The sequence below is a fragment of the Saccopteryx leptura genome, chromosome 1 (assembly GCF_036850995.1).
Source record: "Saccopteryx leptura isolate mSacLep1 chromosome 1, mSacLep1_pri_phased_curated, whole genome shotgun sequence".
Classification (NCBI taxonomy): Eukaryota; Metazoa; Chordata; class Mammalia; order Chiroptera; family Emballonuridae; genus Saccopteryx; species Saccopteryx leptura.
In genome coordinates, this window is record NC_089503.1 from 229,924,838 (window position 1) to 229,946,049 (window position 21,212).

The window sequence follows — 21,212 nt, forward strand, 5'->3', positions numbered from 1 at the left end:
AAAAAAAACAACAGCACGTAATATTACATTTTATCATCTCAACCATTCTCAGTATACAGTTCAATAGCGTTAAGTATATTTACATTGTTGTGCACAGATCTCTAGGACTCTTTCATCTTGTAAAGCTGAAACCCACTAGTTCCCCCTCCTCCCTTTCCCACCCAACCTTTGTAGCCATTTTCTACTTTCTACAATTTTCAGTATTTTGGATACTTCATATGAATGGACTCATACAGTATCTGTCCTTTTGTGATTTGTTTAGCATAATGTCTTTGGGTTTTATCCATGTTTTATAACATGTGACAGGATTTCCTTCTTTTTTAAAGACTACATAGTATTTCACTGGATTTATCTACCACATTTTCTTTGTAAACATATTGGTTGCTTCCGGTTTGGGGCTATTATGAAAAGTGCTTTGATAGACATGGGGGTGCAAATATCTGAGGTCCTGTTTGCATTATGTTGATATATACCCAGAAGTGGGGTTGCTGATCAGATAATACTTCTATTTTTAATTTTTTGAGCAACCACTATACTGTTTCCCACAGTAACTGCACGACTTTACATTTCTAGAGTGGTGCACAAAGATTTTAATTTCCTTATGAACATTTATTTTCTATTCTTTTGATAGAAGCCATCTTAATAAGTGTAAAGTGGTATCTCATTGTGGTTGTGATTTGCATTTAGTGATGCTCTGCAGTTTTTTACATGCTTGCTGACCATTTGTATGTCTTTTTTTGAGAAATGTCTATTCAAATTCTTTGCTCATTTAAAACCAGGTTGTCTGTTGTTGAGTTGTAAAAGTTCCTTTTACATTCTGAATAGTAACCCTATGTCAGATATATGATTTGCAAATATTTTCTCTCATTTCATAGGTTACCTTTTTACTCTGTTGTTTCCTGGGGCACTTCTGTTTGTCCATTTTTTGTTTGTTGCCAGTGCTTTTGGTGCCATATCCAGGAAGTCATGGTCAAACTCAATGTCCTGAAGTGTTTCTTCTCAGGGTTTTATAGTTTTAGGTCTTACATTAGGGTCTTTAATTTTTGAGTTAATTTTTATACATGGTGTAAGGTATGAGTCTAAACTCATTCTTTTGCATGTGCCTATCCAATTTTAACAAAACCGTTTGTTGAAGAGACTGGCCTTTCCCCATTTTGTAGTCTTGGCACCCTGTTGAAAATCATTAGGCCATATATGCACCATTTATTTCTAGGTTCTTTGTTCTCTTCCATTGTTCTCTAGACTTCTCTTTATGCTAGTACCACATTGTCTTGATTACTACTGCTTTGTAGTATGTTTTGAAACCATAAAGTATAATGTCATCAACTCTGTTCTTTCTTAAGATTGTTTTGCTATATGGGATCCCTTGAGATTGCATGTGAATTTCAGGATGGATTTTTTATAGTTCTACAAAAATGTCATTGGGATTTTGATAGAGATTGCACTGAATCTGTAGATCACTTTGGTTAGCATGGACATTTGAATGACACTGAGTCTTCCAATCCATTTACATGGGAGCTCTTTCCATTTATTACTATCTTCTTTGGTTTCTTTTAACAATGGTTTGTATTTTCAGTGTACAAATCGGTCACCTCCTTTTTAAGGTGAGACTCAGTTTTTAAAGATTGCAAATAATTCTGTGATAAACATCTATGTGCATAATTATTTCATATCTCTCTGATTATTTCCTAATTGTAGAGTTAATTCCTCAAAAAAAAAAAAAATCCAAGCATTTTAAGGCTCTAAAAACACTTAGGCAATTTGTTTCCTAGAAAAAAAATTTATATTTCCACCAGAAGAATATGAGATTGTATTTAATTATATTCTAATCAATCTCAAATACTGTCATTCTGTTACCTTTGCCATGTGCTAGTTGAGAAATGGCATCACATTGTCACTTCAATTAGCATTCTTTTGGTTACCTATGAAGCAGAACACTTTTTTTGTATATTTATTGACCAATGTTTTCTTGTTTGAAAACTAATAATTACTTTTGCTTCTTTAACTATAATAATAATAATACATCTATTCATTTTTTCAACAAATATTTATTGAGCATCTACTCTGTGCCAAGAACTCTCTTAAGTATTTGGGATGTAGAGTGGTCCTCATGGAATGTAAGGGAGCACTTGATAAAGAAGGAGAAGGACAAGAATCAAAATGAAGCAAACTAGTTAGGATGTCAGAGGGTAACAAGAACTATGGAAGAAAATGAAGCAGGGATGGGTACAGTGAGGACAGAGAAAGAACAAAATACAATTTAAAATAGAGTGGCCAGGTAAAGATATATTAAGCAGATGACATTGGAGCAAAGACATAGAGGAAATAAGGGAGCAAGTTATGCAGATTCCTGGGAAAAGCATTCCCAGTAAGAGGGAACTTATAAAAGCATATCCAGAGTGTTCAAAGAAGAGCAAGGCCTGGGTAGCTGGAATAAGGAAAGCAACAGAGAGTAAGAGGAGATGTAGTCAGAGAGCTAGAGTGGGGCCCAGTGCTCGCTTCGGCAACACATATACTAAAGAGTGGGGCACATAGAGGAGGGCCCTGTAAGCTAGGTGACCATCCCATTCTACCCATTCAGGGTCATGTCATGCTTCTGCTCAAGTCTTAATAAAATGGGATAATTTCTTCATTTAGGTTTTATACTTTTCTTTTTTATTCTTTTTATTTTAATTTATTGTGTTTACAGAGATTCTGGTGTCCCCCCGAATACATCATCCCCTCCCCCATGTTCTCCAATACAACCCCCTTGTCCCCCTCCCCGTAATGCCCTTCCTCCTTCCCTCCAGGATTTCCTTTTCTGCTCTCATCCCCCCCTATCATCCTATCATCTTCTATCCCTCTGTCCACTTTCTCTCTGGACCCTTTGATCTCTCCTCTGTCTCTATTCCGTTCCTCAGTTCACATTGTTCATTGGATTCCTCAAATGAGTGAGGTCATATGATATTTTTCTTTCTCTGCCTGGCTTATTTCACTTAACATAATAGTTTCCAGGTCCATCCATGTTGTCGCAAAAAGTAGTATTTCCTTCTGTTTCATGGCCCCATAGTATTCCATTGTATATATGTACCACTGCTTTTTAATCCACTCATCCAGTGACAGACACTTGAGCTGTTTACAGATCTTAGCTATTATAAACAATGCTGCCATAAACATGGAGGTGCATTTCTATTTTTGAATCATTGATGTGGTGTTCTTGGGATATATTCCTAAAAGTGGGATGGCTGGGTGAAAAGGCAGTTCCATTTTTAATTTTCTGAGGAATCTCCATACTGTTTTCCACAGTGGCTGCACCAGTCTGTCTTCCCACCAGCAGTACAGGAGGGTTCCTTTTCTCAACATCCTCACCAGCACTTATTATGTGTTGTTTAGTTGATGAGTGTCATTCTGACTGGTGTGAGGTGATATCTCATTGTAGTTTTAATTTGCATTTCTCTAATGGTTAGTGATGTTGAGCATTTTTTTTATCTACCTATTGGCCATCTGTGTGTCCTCTTTGAGAAGTGCCTATTCATTTCTTTTGCTCATTTTTTGATTGGATTGTTTATCTTCTTGGTATTGAGTTTTACAGTTCTTTATAAATTTTAGTTATAAGCCCCTTATCAGACATATTGTTGAATATGTTCTCCCATTGTGTGGTTTGCTTTTTGTTTTGTTCATATTGTCTTTAGCTGTGCTAAAGCTTTTTAGTTTGATATAGTCCCAGTTGTTTATCCTGTCCTTTATTTCTCTTGCCCGTGGGGATAAATCAGCAAATATATTGCTGTGAGTGATGTCAGAGAGCTTATTGCCTATGTTTTCCTCCAGGATGCTTATGGTTTCATGACTTACATTTAAGTCTTTTATCCATTTTGAGTTTATTTTTGTGAGTGGTGTAAGTTGGTGGTCTAGTTTTATTCTTTTGCAGGTAGCTGTCCAATTTTCCAAACACCATTTGTTGAAGAGACTGACTTTACTCCATTGTATGCTATTACCAACCTTGTCGAATATCAATTGTCCATAAAAGTGTGGGTTTATTTCTGGGTTCTCATTTCTGTTTCATTCATCTAGATGCCTGTTCTTATACCAGTACCAAGCTGTTTTGAATACAATAACCTTGTAGTATTACTTGACATCAGGAAGTGTGATATCACCCACTTTATTCTTCTTTTTCAACATTGCTGAGGTTATTGGTGTTCTTTTTTGTTTCCATATGAGTTTTTGGAATATGTGATCTATATCTTTGAAGCTTGTCATTGGTATTTTAATAGGAATTGTATTGAATTTATAAATTGCTTTGGGTAATATGGACATTTTAATTATGTTTATTCTTCCTAACCCTGACCACAGTATATGCTTCCATTTGTTTGTATCTGCCTTGATTTCTTTTATCAATGTTTTATAATTTTTCAAGTACAAGTCTTTAACCTCCTTGGTTAAATTTTCTCCTAGGTACTTTATTTTTGTTTTGTTGCAATAGAGAAAGGGATTGTTTTCTTAATTTCTCTTTTAGACAGATCATTGTTGGTGTATACAAATGCCTCTGATCTGAGTATTGATTTTATATCCTGCCATGTTGCTGAATTTGTTTATCAGATCCAGTAATTTTTTTGACTGCGACTTTAAGGTCTTCTATGCACAGTACCATATCATCAGCAAATAATGATAGTTTTGCTTCTTCTTTTCCAATTTTGGATGCCTTTTATTTCTTCTTCTTTTCTAATTGCTGTGGCTAGGACTTCCAGGACTATGTTGAATAAGAGGCACCCTGCCTTGTTTTTGATCTTAATGGATTGCTTTTAACTTTTGCCCATTAAGTATGATGTTGGCTGTGCATCTGTCATAGATGGCCTTTATGATGTTGAGGTATGTTCTCTGTATTCCCACTTTGCTGAGAGTTTTGATCATAAATGGGTGCTGGATTTTATCGAATGCTTTTTCTGCATCTATTGATATTATCATGTGGTTTTTGTCCTTCCTTTTGTTTATGTGATGAATCACAGTGATTGATTTGTGAATATTGTACCAGCCTTGCCTCCCCAGAATAAATCCCACTTGAACATGATGTATGGTTTTTTTCATGTATTGCTGGATCCGGTTTGCTAATATTTTCTTGAGAATTTTAGCATCTAAAATCATCAGGGATATTGGCCTCTAGTTTTCCTTTTTTGTGTTGTCTTTGCCTGATTTTAGAATCAGAATTATGGTTGCCTCATAAAAGGAGCTTGGAAGTTTTCCCTCCTCTTAAATTTTTTGAAATAGCTTGAGAAGGATAGAAATTAGTTTTTCTTTGAATGTTTGGTAGAATTCACCTGTGAAGCCATCAGACACAGGGCTTTTGTTTTTTGGGAAATTTTTGATAACTGTTTTGATCTCATTTGTTGTAATTGGTATATTTAGGTTTTCTGATTCTTCCACATTGATTTTTGAAAGATTATATTTTTTAAGGAATTTGTTCATTTCACCTAGGTTGTTTAATTTTTTGGCATATAGTTCTTCAATTATTTTCTCACAATCCTTTGTATTTCTGTTGTGTCCATTGTCACTTCTCCACCCTCATTTCTAATTTTATTTATTTGAGTCCTTTCTCTTTTTTTCTTGGTGAGTCTGGCTATGGGTTCATGGATCTTGTTTACTTTTTCAAAGAACCAGCTCCTGATTTCATTGATCCCCTGTATTGTTTTTTTAGTTTCTATGCCATTTATTTCCGCTCTGATCTTTATTATTTTCTTCCTTCTACTACCTCTGGGCTTTACTTGCTGTTCTTTTTCTAGTTCTTTTAGATGTAGAGTCAACTTGTTTATTTGAGCTTTTTAAAGCTTCTTAAGGTATACCTGTAATGCTTTGAACTTCCCTCTCGGGACTGCTTTTGCTGTGTCCCATAAATTTTGAGCTGTTGTATGCTCATTTTTCATTTGTTTCAAGGAAATTTTGATTCCTTCCTTGATCTCATTGTTGACCCATTTGTTATTTAATAACATACTTTTTAGTTTCCAAGTGTTTGAGTGTTTTTCAGTTTTTCTGTTGTAGTTGATTTTACACCATTGTGGTCTGAGAAGCTTCTTGATATAATTTCAATCTTCTTAAATTTGTTGAGACTCATTTTATGGAGTCTATCCTAGAGAATGTACCATGCTCACTCGAAAAGAATGTATATTCTGCTGCTTTAGGATGAAAGGTTCTGAAGATATCTATTAAATCCAGTTGATCTAGTGTGTCCCTTAATTTTGCTGTTTCTTTGTTAATATTCTTTCTTGAGGATCTATTCAGTGATGTTAGTAGGGTATTGAATTCTTCTACTATTATAGTATTGCTATTGATCTCGCCTTTTATGTCCATCAAAGTCTGCTTAATATATTTAGGTGCTCCTATATTAGGTACATAGATATTTATAATGGTTATTTTTTCCTGTTGGATTGCTCCCTTTATCATTATGTAGTGACCTTCTTTATCTCTTACTATAGCCTTTGTTTTAAAGTCTATTTTGTCAAATATAAGTATTGCTACCTCAGCTTTTTTTAAAATTTCCATTTGCTTGAAATATTTTTTTCCATCTTTTTACTTTCAGTCTATGTGTATCTTTTGTAGACAGTATATGTATGGGTCCTGTTTTATTATCCATTCAGCTACCCTATGTCTTTTCATTGGACCATTTAATCCATTTACATTTAAGGCTATTATTAATATGTAGTTGTTTTTTGCCATTTTTTTTAAAATCTACATTCCTCTTTTACTAGATTTTTTTTCTTGCTTTATTCTGTCTATAGCAGGCCCCTTAACATTTCTTGCAGCATTGGTTTGGTTATGATGAATTCCTTGAGGTTTTTTTTTTTTTTTTGTCTGGGAATCTTTTTATTTCTCTTTCAATTTTAAATGATAGCCTTGCTGGATAAAGAAGTCTTGGTTGTAGGTTCTTGTTCTGCATTACTTTGAATATTTCTTGCCATTTCCTTCTGGCCTCAAGTGTTTCTGTTGAAAAGTCATATGTCATCCTTATGGGGGTTCCTTTGTAGTTGATTAACTATTTTTCTCTTACAGCTTTTAGTGTTCTTTATCTCTTAGCTTTGATATTTTGATTATGATGTGTCTTGGTGTGGGTCTCTTTGGGTTCTTATTTAATGGGGTTCTCTCTGTTTCTTGAACCTGTGTAACTCTTTCTTGTATCAATTTAGGAAAAATTTCAGCTATAATTTCTTCAATCAGGTTCTCTATCTTGTTCTTTTCTTCTTCAGGAAGCCCTATTATGCAGATATTGTTTCTCTTCATGTTGTCACAGAGCTCTCTTTTAGTTTCTTAAAATTTTTTTTTTTTTTTTTGGTATTTTTCTCAAGCTGGAAACGGGGAGAGACAGTAAGACAGACTCCCACGTGCGCCCGACTGGGCTCTACCCGGCACGCCCACCAGGGGGCGATGCTCTGCCCACCAGGGGGTGATGCTCTGCCCCTCCAGGGCGTCGCTCTGTTGCAACCAGAGCCACTCCGGCGCCTGGGGCAGAGGCCAAGGAGCCATCCCCAGCGCCCGGGCCATCTTTGCTCCAATGGAGCCTCACTGTGGGAGGGGAAGAGAGAGACAGAAGGAGAGGGGGAGGGGTGAAGAAGCAGATGGGTGCTTCTCTTGTGTGCCCTGGCCGGGAATCGAACCCCGGACTTCTGCATGCCAGGCTGACGCTCTACCACTGAGCGAACCGGCCAGGGCCTCTTCAGACTTTTTGATCCTCTTTGTTTTGCTGTTCTACTTCCGTACTTTCACTTATCTTGTTCTCTAAGTTGTTGATTTGATCCTCTGCTTCATCCAGCTTGCTTTTAATTCCTTCTAGTGTAGTCTTCATTTCTGATATTGTGTTTGTCATTTCTGTGTGGTTATTCTTTACGATTTCTGTGTCCTTTTTGATGCTTACAGTTTCTTTATTTGAGATGTTGATTAAGTTCATCCATTGTAGCTTTGAGATCCTTAAGCATCTTAACATTCATTATTTTATACTCTGCATCTGGTAATTTGATTACTTTCATTTTAGCCAGATCTTTTTCTGAGGATTTATCTTGCTGATTCATATGACTTAAGTTTCTCTGGCTTCCCATTGTTTCTGTGTGTGGCTTGCAAGCTTTTTCCAGTTGTGGTCTCCTTACCTCTTAGAGCCACTTTGAAGTCTTAATTTGTATGTTTTCAGTTTACTTAACTCAGTGGTAGGCTTGTTTACTGATCTCAGCAGGCGGCTTATTTGAAACTGGATCCAGGAACTTGGTGGATGTAACCTCTGAGAATCTGAAGGCGGGTTCTGCCAGCTGCTCTCTGGGGGTGGGGTGTGTTCTCAGCTTCAGTAGGGGGTGCTGTATCTCAGATCTTCTTGAGACCTAACTTACTGCCCCTTCCCCCACACTTCCTTCTTTCAGCTGTGTCTTTTGTGCTGATTGGAGCTGGAGAGCTTTCTGGAGGTGGGTCACCCGGAACCACTTTAGACTTGTGCAGTGTGGAGGGATCAACCCTTCTCCAAACTATGGCAGCCTCTGCACTGGTTGAGTCAGCTTCTCAGGTCATCCCAGGCATTCCTCTGCCCATCACCATCTGTTTCACTCTCCCAACTTTCCTTGTAGAAGATAAGCCAGTCCTCTCAGTCCATCTTGTCCCTGGGGCCCTAGGCAAAGTGATATTTTCTGCTCTGTCCCTTTAAGGAACTCCTGCCGCCTCCCACACACAGAACTTTGCTCTTTTCCCCTCTCAATGCTTTCTGTCTGCCTCCTCCAGTCCTTGGATTTCAAGGCTGGGTCTCTGGTTCAGAGACTGAAGACCCCTATATCTCAGGGTCTCTCTCCTTGTAATGAGAACCCTTCTGGACTCTCAGCCTCAGTCTCCCCTCACTCCTGGAAACAAGGGAACCCCTACCACACACCCACACTCCATAACAGGATCAGTGTGGATTCTTCTTTGCTCCTTGGTTTTTGAGACCTGTTCTTTTAGTCCAAAGTTGGTTTTTCATGATGACTGTTCCTAAATTAATTTGTAATTCAGTTTGGTGATATGAGCTGGGAGTCTGTGCATCTACCTAATCTGATGCCATCTCTCCTTGCTCAGAGTTTTACAAGGCTACAGTCAAGGTGTCAGCCAGACTAGATTTTTCTTTCTAAAGGCTGTAGGGAAGAGTCCACTTCCAAGCTCATTCAGGTTCCTTCAGGTTTTATAACTGAGGTGTTATTTCCTTACTAGCTGTCAGCCTTAGACAACCTTCAGCTTCTGGAAGCTTCTCACATCCCTTGGCACATAACCTCCTCCATTTTCAAAGCCAGCAACAAAGAATCTCTCTCCTATTGAATACCTCTTACACTTTGAATGTCTCTGAGTTTAGGAAGGGACCAGCTTTTTTCAAGGGTTTACAGGAAGATTATTTTAGGTTAAACTCAGGCAGATAATCTGTGTTTTGATGAATTCAAAGTTAGTTAATTTAAATCATGATTAGGGGACTTCAGTTATAATTTGTATTTTTAAAAATAGAGTTAATTGTTTCTTTTTGTTCTAGTATGACTCATATTTGGTAAGTTTTTGGAAATTAGGGTCTTAACTTTAACTTAACTTTTGCAATTTTAGGAAACCAAAAGAATTGGTTGTTTGAAATTTTAGTAATCAGATTTAAAAAGACTAATTTGCTATGTTCTTTGAAATATAAATAGACACAAGTTTTTTCTCAATAATGTTAAAATAATTTTTCTTTTTCCTGGATACATTCTGAAAAAGTAGTACTTAGTTTATATTGTGTAAAGTATACCAAATACTTTTTGGAGTAACATGTGGATGATTAAAAAATACTATTTTGAAACCTATACTTTATGAAATATCTGTTCTAAATGTAAGTCTATGCCTATGTTTTTGTTTTAGGAGTACAAGATCCCCAGCATGAGAGAATTATTACTGTGTCTACTAATGGAAGTATTCACAGCCCAAAGTTTCCTCATACTTATCCAAGAAATATGGTCTTGGTATGGAAATTAGTAGCAGTAGAGGAAAATGTAGGGATACAACTTACATTTGATGAAAGATTTGGGCTTGAAGAACCAGAAGATGACATATGCAAGTAAGTTATCATACTTAAAATTCCAACAGATTATAACAACTGTTAGTCTCTCAAGTCGCTTCATTTTGATTTTAAATGACATCCTTTATTCTGTTCTGTTCTGTTTTACTGATGATCCAAGAAATTTGCAACCTTATTTAAGCTATATTTCATTTAAAATTAGAATATACATTCATATACATTACAGTCATGAGCTTCTATCTACTTCTGAAAATAATTTGAGATGATTTATGGTAAAATAATTTAAAATAAAGAATATATTTTTTTTTAAAAAGCCAAGTAAAGGAATGAAGTTATGCCAGAAAACATGTTACCATTAGTGCTGAAAATTTTACATTTAATCCTACTGATAGTTAAATCAATGAAATAAACAATAAACTATTAAAAGACAAAGCAATATTCACAAGTACACATGTGGATATATCCACACTCAAAGGACTGAGGAATTTGAATATTTTATCATAAAAATACATTTCTGAAAGCAGAATTAGAAATTTAAGTTAACATATTGGTTTGGCTGATAGAAATTTATTATAATTCTCCTAGAAGCATTCATGAACCAAAGTCAGCAGGAGTATTTCATCCACGCAAAAGACCACCTACTATATGTCATACAAATATTACTCTTTAAATCCTATGTGAATACACTTGTCAAGGTTGGGTGGTCTTATTGAAGATTTTTCACTTCAGTGGCATTTGTAATCATAAAAATATTTTACTTGAGTTTCTTTGTGGGGTTCTTCATTATTTTTCTTTGATATACAAGTTAAAAGAGAATTTTTATTTTATGGTATATTACAGATAAATATTTCAATGCAGATAAAATAACTTTGTACTTGCCATAATCATAAATTGTATCTTTAACATTTATACGGTTAGATTTTTTTTCACATTTCTTCATTCTGCAACTATGCATTTCATGGTATTTTTTTCTGAATCAATAATGTTAAACTTTGAGCATAGAAGCTGTCCTAGCCATCTGTAGAGACACAGAGCAGTAAAGTAGCTGTCCTAGATATTATTCACCTTCTATACCTAAACCCCCATGCTAAAAGCCATATTCAGTAGTTTTTTTATGTTATATACTGCACCTTATGTATTTTTTTATATATAAGATTTCATAATATTGTCAAAAATTATGAATGACAAGATTTTATCCTACCTGCAAAGTAGCAATTTAGCCTACCTCAATTTAATGGATGTTGATAGAAGACAGGAGACTCTTGGGTAAGAGACAAAGGACCATATTACAACAATAGCATTAGCCAGAGTGTTAACAATTTCTTGTGTCTTATGCCCTAGTTCCTATACCCACAGGTCAATGGGACTTTATGATACCTGCACAGGGCTTCATGATACCTATACACCTAGTGGACTGTGTTATGGGAGAGAATGTATTGTGTGTGTGTATGTGTGTGCACATAGTTAAGTGCGTATGTATATAATGTATGTTAATAGTTAAATTATAAAAATTAAACTATCATCCAGTATGCCTAGCATAGGTTGTGACTAAACTCACATAATACAAGACACCTTAAGAAAAGTGACAGTGACTCTTCCCAAAGTTCTGAAGTTTCTTCACTTTGCTCTTCTCCAATTATACCCCTTGTCTTGAAACATTTAATTAAGGTCTTAACTTTGTTTGTTTATTACTTTATCTGCCAATTTTCTCCATAATTTTACCACATGTATATATTTTCCTTTGTACTGTCCTATAAAAAGTCTTTTTTTTTTTTTTGCCTGAAATGTGTATCAGTGGGATAATACTGAGTGTTTACTTTTATGACTTGATACACATTTCAAAACAAGCAAAACTAAACAATAGGTTTTTTAATTTAGTTTATGTTAATGCAGGTAGCTTAGATTGTTTGTTTACCTTGATGTACATAGTACACCATTGTATACTTAATCTGTTTCTAATGGCTACCTTTGAAATGCATATTTAACTAAATATGGTATCTAAAACCAATCAATGTATACCTCCTTCCTAAAATATAGAATGACTTGAGAACATTTTAACTATTGTGGAATGCTAACTTCCCAGCTACCATCACACTATGTCAATAAGACAGAGCTGAGCTTATTGCTTACCTTGGAGCCTGAAAAAAACAACTTGACAGCTTTAGTCAAGTCTGGGAGGAAAAGCAAGACCAAAAAATGGATCTTTCATTGTGGAGACTTGGTTAAGAATGGATAAGGATCAGGATTTAATAGTTCAGAATAGGTGTAAACAAACAAGGAAATTCCAGGCAAGGACTTTAGCAATGTTAGATAGTGAAATGTTGAAACTTTCAGTTGGAGGAGTTATAGTTCTTTTGGGAGGTGTTTATAATGAATGGTAAAGTTATTTGCTTGAGCAGTAACGATGACAATAAAATACTATAGTAATGTCATGTTACTGAAAAGAGTTCACTGATAGGTGGTTTTATTTTTTTGTTCAAGATGGTTTGGTTCTCACTATAGTTAACCCACTTTTCATTAGCATGTAAGTGGCAATTACTGCAGATTTTAGTTTTGTATTTTTTACCTTCTCACAAGCAAGCCACTGTTTTTGCTATTTCATGTAATCAATAGCTATACTCATTTGTCAACTTTTTGCGTGTTTTCCATTTCTTCCTGAGGTATAGTCTTTAATGGTCTCTTAGGTGAAAACTTGTTGGTAGTAAATACTATTTTATTTATTAGAAAATTTCTTTTTTTTATAAATAAATTTTTATTAATGTTAATGAGGTGACATCAATAAATCAGGGTACATATATTCAAAGAAAACATGTCCAGATTATCTTGTCATTCAATTATGTTGCATACCCATCACCCAAAGTCAGATTGTCCTCCGTCACCCTCTATCTAGTTTTCTTTGTGCCCCTCCCCCTCCCCCTTCCCCTCTCCCTCCTTCCCTCCCACTCCCTCCCTCCCCCCCACCCCCGGTAACCACCACACTCTTGTCCATGTCTCTTAGTCTCGTTTTTATGTCCCACCAATGTATGGAGTCATGTAGTTCTTGATTTTTTCTGATTTACTTATAGAAAATTTCTTTATTTTACCTTTATTCTCAGAAAGAAGTTAGTCAGCTTGAATATAAAATTTGGGGCTGTGTTTATTTTTTTCCTTAAGAACTTGAAGATACCATTCTGTCTTACAGCCTTTGAGAAGTCAGTCATCAGAGTAATTGCTGATGTAGCTGTGGAGTTTCCCACTGAGTGGTTCATTTCAGAGGGAGTAATGTGGGTAGCAGGAGAGAGAAAGAAGGAACAGGCTTACATCTAGCCTCAGGCTTCTCCTATACCATCAGTGGCTCATTAAACTTCTACTCTTATACACCAGGGTTCAGCGGATACCTCCAGGATTCCAGAGCCCATTCACACCACTGAAATCTTGATTTAGTGTGCTTATCTGGCCTCCAAAGACTTCCTTTTATTTCTCTTATAATTAAATGTCATTAAAAACAATGGTTTTCTTTTAATCATTTATTCAACAATTTGAGTTATAACATACCAAGAGGACTTTTCTGCCTAACTTTGTAAACCATGTGGCTGGAATGTAGACCATTGTCAAAAAGGTAAAGTGGTTTTTGTGTATGTGTGTGTGTGTGTGTGGTGGGGGGGGTTGTTTGTATTTCCTCAGAAGGCCTGGTACTCTTACATTTAAGCTTAAAATTTGTTTTTAAAAAATGATAAATTCAGCACAGGCTGGTTGGCTCAGTGGTAGAATATTGGCCCATTGTGTGGATGTCCCAGGTTTGATTCCCAGTCAGGACACACACGAAATGTGCCCATCTGCTTCTCCACCTCTACCCCTCTTGCCTCTCTCTCTCTCTCTCTCTCTCTCTCCCTCTCTTCCCCCCCTGCATCCATGGCTTGATTGGAGTGAGTTGGCAAGTGAGTATTTAAGATGGCTCCATAGATTCTGACTCAGGCACTAAGAAGAGCTTCGTTGTTGAGCAATAGAGCAAGGCCCCAGAAGAGCAGAGCATTGACCCCTGGTGGCCTTGCCAGGTGAATCCTGGTTGTGACACATGTGGGAGTCTGTCTTTGCCTACCCTCCTTTCACTAAATATAAAAATATAAATAAAAAATTGTAAATTCAACTCTTCTCCTTGATAGCACTATTAAAATAAAATACAAACATTCCCACCTCTTTCTTAAATTTGCTATAATAATTTAATCTCCCCCATTTAAAATATTTTCTTCTAGTCTGAAACATAGGGGAATCTAAAAATTCTGAACCTCTATTTTAGTTGTACCTTTAAAAGAAGATAGACTCAGATAACATGTTTGACTTTTTCCCAAAGCCCTAGTGCCCTTCTCAAATTGTCTTTTATAAATAAAAAGATAATATAATATGAGTTGTATATTTATGCTATTAAAGATTGATGTCATGAAGAAAAAATAGGATATGTAGAAAGTATGGAGTGGAACTAGATGGGGAAGGATGAATGGTGTATGTGTGTGTGTGTGTGTGTGTGTTTTATGTTTGTGTGTTATGAAGGTCTCTAGTGGAAGAGCTGAGACATGAATATTATTTGGGTTTTTGTGCCTGTAAATAAATATAATAAAAGTCAAGCATGAATGTATTATTATTGTTCTAGTGCTCTGCTTTACACTGCTATACCTTACTTATTATTTACTGATTTTTGTCTTGTGCAAGGCTTCTGATGGTAGTGACATATGGTGTCTTAGGAGGGTACATTTTTAGTAAAAAAACTTTTTTTAAATTCTGTTTTGTTTGCTCCTCTTCTGAAGTAAATAATCTACTCATTATATGTAAATTTTTACAAAAAAGAAATATAAGAGATAGCATTTGAAAAGGAAGGATTGACCAATCTGTCAATTTAAAATAATGCCTTTTTTTTTTTTGTCTAACGAGGCGGTGGTGCAGTGGATAGAGCGTTGAACTGGGACACAAAGGACCCTAGTTCAAAACCCTTAGGTCGGCCCTGGCCGGTTGGCTCAGTGGTAGAGCGTCGGCCTGGCGTGCAGAAGTCCTGGGTTCGATTCCCGGCCAGGGCACACAGGAGAAGCGCCCATCTGCTTCTTCACCCCTCCTCCTCTCCTTCTGTCTCTCTCTTCCCCTCCTGCAGCGAGGCTCCATTGGAGCAAAGATGGCCCCGGCGCTGGGGATGGCTCCTTGGCCTCTGCCCCAGGCGCCGGAGTGGCTCTGGTTGCAACAGAGCGATGCCCTGGAGGGGCAGAGCATCACCCCCTGGTGGGCAGAGCATCGCCCCCTGGTGGGTGTGCCGGGATCTACCCGGTCGGGCGCACATGGGAGTCTGTCTGACTGTCTCTCTCCGTTTCTGGCTTCAGAAAAATACAGGAAAAACACACACACACACACAAAAAAAAAAACCCTTAGGCCACCAGCTTTAGCACAGGCTCATCTGGTTTGAACAAGGCTCACCAGCTTGAGCCCAAGGTCGCTGGCTTGAGCAAGGGGTCACTCAGTCTGCTGTAGCCCCCTAGTCAAGGTACATATGAGAAAGCAATCAATAAACAACTAAGGTGCCACAATGAAGAATTGATATTTCTCATCTTTCTCCCTTTCGGTCTGTCTGTCCCTCTCTCTGTCACAAAAATAAATAAATAAAATAATGCCCCCTTTTCACCAAAACAACCAAGTTAATTTTGGAGAAAATAACCAGTCCAATTAAAAAAAGTTCATGATTTATAGAAATGCTAAGTATGCTAAATGAAATGAATAGATGTTTCACTTTTCATAACTTAAGGGGATAAAAACATATTATTTTTCTATAAAAACGAAAAAAAAATTTTTGACATTTTTCTCTCCTCCTGCTGTTTATAATAAAATTAAGATAGCATTAGTACTTGCTCATTTACTTTTACATTCAACAGGCCCTTGAATGTGAGCACTGTGGTAGGTAATGGGTGACAGCAGTGAGTAGGAAATAGCTTAGTCTGGGTAAAGGAGCAGACAGATGAGTAGACAGGCAAATAAAATAAAATACCACCAATCTCAGGATATGGTAAATACAGAGTACCATTATTATTGTAGTTGATTATATTTAGATAGTTTTGTTGACCATTTTCTAGCTTATACCATAATTGTGTATCTTACCAGTAGCAGTCTATAAATAATTGTTATAATGTATTGTTGAGAATTGGGTGTGCTTGCATTTACCCTGCCTAGCAAACCTCAGAAATTACTGTACTAGATATAGTTCTCAAGGATAGTATAGGTTTCTTCCATTTTACAATGCCAGTATAGGCTGTGTGTGATAAAATTAGAAGGAAACAATTGTGTTATAAAAACTATATAAAAATATAGTTGCATGACAATAAAACTGGAATAAAGGAAGTGGATATTGTTTACTTGGCTGGTAGTAACCTTGGAGATCCATAAGTGCATCATAAGAATTGATTTTCCAAGAAAAATATTTTTATAAACACCTTAAAAGAACTGAGCAAGGAAAAAGTTACAGTAGTCACTGTTTTGCTTAGGTGACCTTAAATTTAGCCCTGAGTGATCCAAAGTTAACACATGTAGTCCTTAACTTACATTCTGATTCCTTTTCTGAATCTGCAGAACAGCTGTAAGGACATGCAGCTGGGAATTGGATTCTTAATTCAGAATTTTGGCCTTGTTCATGATGGCAAGGCAAAAAGATAGGTTAAACAAAAAGCATCAGTACCTTTTTAAGGTACACTGTGGCCCATTGCTGTAAGACCAGATGAGGTTTGGTGTCATGGATGATGGTATGGCTACTTTCTGTGGTATGCTTACCTCAACCCCTGGCAAGGGAAAGGGGAATCCGATTGGCTTAGGGAATGCATTATTCATCCCCCGAAACATTTGCCCATCTGTTTCGAAGCACATGTAGGGTTGGTTACCTACCCAAATCACTTCTGTTTTAAGAAAGAAGGGGAGGATGCATTGTAGCTGTGTAGGCAAACAGCAGTGATGGCTACAGTACTCTGTTATAAGGAAGAGTGATGTAAGTATTAAAGTACAGAAGGATTTGTTATAATTTGGGAGATAATGGAAATACAATGGATGTTAGATCTTGAAGAATAGGTAAGAGTTTCATAGCTAACACCTGATGGATTTTCAGTATAAGTTAGAAGAAAATAATAGGTGGACTAAAGAAGAATAAGCAGTCCAGACTGAGTTATACTAAAGGTGGTGTAAGTAGAGAATAATTGGCAAACGATGATTTTCTCTGGAGCATGAGATGCCTTGGAAATGTGGTAAAGGTTAAGCTGTACTGATGGATTAGACCAAATAGTGAAGAACTATGACTACTAAACTGATGGCTTTGGACTTCCTTTCATACATTGTCAGAAGTTGACAGTTTTAAAAAAAAGAAACTAAGGGTTTGTTGCAAACAGGGTCATATATTTTAGAAAGAAAATACTTATAGAAGCATGCAGAATAGGTTGGAGGAGAGTTTGAAGGCAATTGGAATAGTTGGAGGAACTTTTTTTCTCAAACACAAAATTTTATGGGTCAATATTCCTTCAGACTTACACTTTGCCTAATGAACTCTTTTTTTTTCCTAATGACCTCTTTTTGATTGATCCAGTCACAGAAAGCATACTGCCCTTTTACCATTCCTCCTTTCATTGTGAACACTCTGTGTGTGGTGGGGGTGGATAGGAGGGTGAGTGTGTCTGTACCCACGTGTGTGTGCAAAGAAAACCTACACATTTTCAGTACCTTTTATTTCAAGGTTACATTCTCTTTTGCTCCAAGGCAAAAGTTATAGGAAGAACAAATTGACCAGTTTCAACATTTCTGACACTAGACATATTCTTATTAGACAACCCAAGGAATAACTTGCACTGTTAAATGATCATTATTATATTAAAGAGAAGAAATGGCCTTCCTCTTCTCTCTGAGGGTTAGTCCAGGTTCACCTGAGCTTTCAGAAGAGCAAGTGATGCTGACCAATACTGCACCATGTCCAGAAATATTACAATTCTGCTATCACTGTGCCTTAACAAAACATTTCTCCAATAAATAGTTGCACCCATTGAAAATGGTGGTATTTATACAAGGATGTATAACTAACTTTCAGACTCTTAGTTTCAAATACCCACTAATAATTAGCTAGTGACTGTAACAGGTTTAAAAAGAAAATGTTTGGATTATGTTACTAAAAATTTCAGGACTACTCTTTACCTGCGTTCTGAATGATGCCATCAACTCTGTTTACTGTTTTCTGCCTGTATACATTTGTTTTCCTGTGAATGACTTTTTTTTCAGCCTGTCTATGTAAAATGGTAGAGAAAATCACATAATTGCCAAGATTTTCTTTCTTTCTTTTTTTTTCTTTTCTTTCCTTTTTTTTAATAAGAGAGAGAGATTGGCAGGTAGGGACAGACCAATAGGAAGGGAGAGAGAGATGAGAAGCATCAAATCATTGTTGCAGCACTTTAGTTGTTTATTGATTGCTTTCTCATACATGCTTTGATGGGGGCGGGCAGTGCTCCAGCCAGTGACCCCTTGCTGAAGCCAGAAACCTTGGGCTTCAAACCAGTGATCTTTGGGCTCAAGTCAGCAACCATAATGTCATGTCTATGATCCCATGCTCAAGCCAGTGACCTTGCACTCAAACTGGTGAGCGTGTGCTCAAGCCGATGACCTTGGGGTTTCCAACCTGGGTTGTCAGCATCCCAGACTGATGTTCCACCCATTGTGCCACTGCCTGGTCAGGCCAGAAGTGCCAAGATTTTAGCACTTGCCATCTTTGAAGGAGACAGGGACTTCTGTAAAAGTTCTTGGAAGAGTTTTGATTGGCCTGTTATGAATTAAGTATCCATCCCTGGACCCATTACCATAGAGGGGCTAAGCCATGTGTTACTGTGCTTGTCAAGATTTGGGTCATGTGCCCATCCCAAAGCCATGCAATCAACTGTGATTGGTGGAGAAATTGCCCCTGAAAGCAAAACAGTTTTTTTTTCCCATCAGAAAGAGGAAGAGCTGTTGGTGGTACAAAAATAACAATCTCCACTATTGGTGATAAGAGCCAGAAGGAGTTGAAGTGCGTCTTTCAAATTCACAATTACTGTTTTTTCTTACCTGCACTTTTTGCCACAGAATGAAGTTCTCTTTAGAGCGAAGATTTTGCCAGTGTCCTTTCAGCAGCTCTTGAGTATAGTTAGTTTAATGGCATAATTTATAGTTTTGTTATCCTTTGACCTCTGTAGCAATTACTTTTGTAATGTTAAAAAAAAAAATCTTCCCAAAAGGGCTTAAAATGAAGGGTGGGGATCTGACCAAGTCTGAGATCAAGCGACTCTGCCCTTGGCTAATGAGATGTTTTGGTTTTATGTTTTGAAATGTTCAAAATCAACATTTTAAGTAGAGAAGGAATTTATCCTGTAATTCCCAAAACTCATGTCTGGTTCAGTCAGTGTTTTACTCTCATGAAGACTTTACCTTTTTTCTTAGATCTTATTTTTTCTTCTCCTACCCTCAGTGTTGCCTTTTCTTCTTTGCCTTTTTTCTCCACCTTTCCTGTCTGGTTCTTGCCCAGAGATCACTTTTACACATTAACTCAAGAAGCGTTTTTCAGTTCACACTCTGAGAATCTGGGGAATATTGTGATGTTATTCCTGTGTCACGTCTGTCCTTTCAGTTGCCGCCTTGCTCTCACTGGGATAACAATGAGATTTCTTCTTTAGTTTGTCTAGTTGGCACAGTGGACAAACTCTAGGACCAAAGGAATATCCAGATTGCTAGCTAGCTAGCCAGCCAGTAATCTATTTATAACATTTTACCAAAAAGAGAAAAACCGAGCAAGAACAGGAGAGCACTGATCAATAAAATAGGACCTATAAATGTACAAATATTACATATATTCTTATATTGGTGTTTCTTCTCCCAGCTTCTTTAATGTTTTGTGCAGTTATATTGCGTAAATTATGTTAATGATATTTTGCTATGCAAACGTTCAAATAATATACTTTCTTCAGGGCAGCTGGCACTGCATCCTGGAGAGTTAGACTCTGTTCAGATCCTAGCTCTTGATATAGCCTGCCTTTTAAAGAAGTCAATCATTTTTTTTAATGTTAATTTTATTGGTTTTAAAGAGAGAGAAAGAAAGAAAGAGAGAGACAGGATCTGTTCCTATATGTGTCCTGACCAGGGATCAAACCAACAACCTCTGTGCTTTAGGATGATGCTCTAACCAAAACTGATCCATCCAGCTAGGGCAAGAAGTGGATCTTTAAAATAGGCTCTCTCCTCTGCCGTTTTATAATACAGGCAGATGCTGACTTAGGATTCAGTTCTAAGTGATTGATGGAATTGTTTCTCATTATTATATGATTTCTCCAAAGTTTGCCAGAGTGACTCAAAATAAGAAATCTCAATCATACCAAAAGAGTATTGTTTTGCTATGTAATTAACACAGGTTATATTAATATCTTTAACAAAACCCTTCCAAGTTAAGCTTACAAGATTTCATTGCACCTGACTCACATGTGAAGTCACAGAGTGCCTGTTGAGGACCAGCTTGCCTACTTCCTTGGCCATATTGTTCATACTCATCCCCGTTTTTAGCAGAAAGAATGATATGAACATTATCTCCCATTCCATGTTTACTGCAGGTAAAGTATTATAACTGTGAGTTTTAGTAGACTGTGTCTGTGAAAATGGAATGTCATTCAGTAAAACTTACAGAAAAATAAAAACAAAGAATAAAGAAATAGCAGTTGGTATATAGACAATCTCATAGAAATCAAAGAGAAAGTTTTTTTTTTTCTTTTTTTGCATTTTTCCGAAGCTGGAGACGGGGAAGCAGTCAGACAGACTCCCGCGTGTGCCCGACCGGGATCCACCTGGCATGCCCACCAGGGGGCGATGCTCTGCCCCTCTGGGGCGTCGCTCTGTTGCATCCAGAGCCATTCTAGCGCCTGAGGCAGAGGCCACAGAGCCATCCTCAGCGCCCGGGCCATCTTTGCTCCAATGGAGCCTCGGCTGCGGGAGAGGTTAGAGACAGACAGAGAGGAAGGAGAGGGGGAGGGGTAGAGAAGCAGATGGGCGCTTCTCCTGTGTGCCCTGGCTGGGAATCGAACCTGGGACTCCTACATGCCAGGCCGACGCTCTACCACTGAGCCAACCAGCCAGGGCCAAGAGAAAGTTCTTTTATTGGATTAAAATATTTAAAGAAAAATGCTATGAAAAGGACATCACTTCAACTTAACATTGT

The 21,212-nt window shown here is 37.1% G+C and overlaps 1 protein-coding gene across 1 annotated transcript in view; it reads left to right on the plus strand.

The window, feature by feature from the left end:
* Positions 1–21,212, plus strand: part of PDGFC (platelet derived growth factor C) — a 198,897-nt gene that overhangs the window by 109,447 nt on the left and 68,238 nt on the right. Inside the window, exon 2 of the mRNA XM_066387576.1 lies at positions 9,847–10,042. Within this exon, the coding sequence (XP_066243673.1) occupies positions 9,847–10,042 (196 nt within the window). The remainder of the gene's footprint in view (positions 1–9,846; positions 10,043–21,212) is intronic.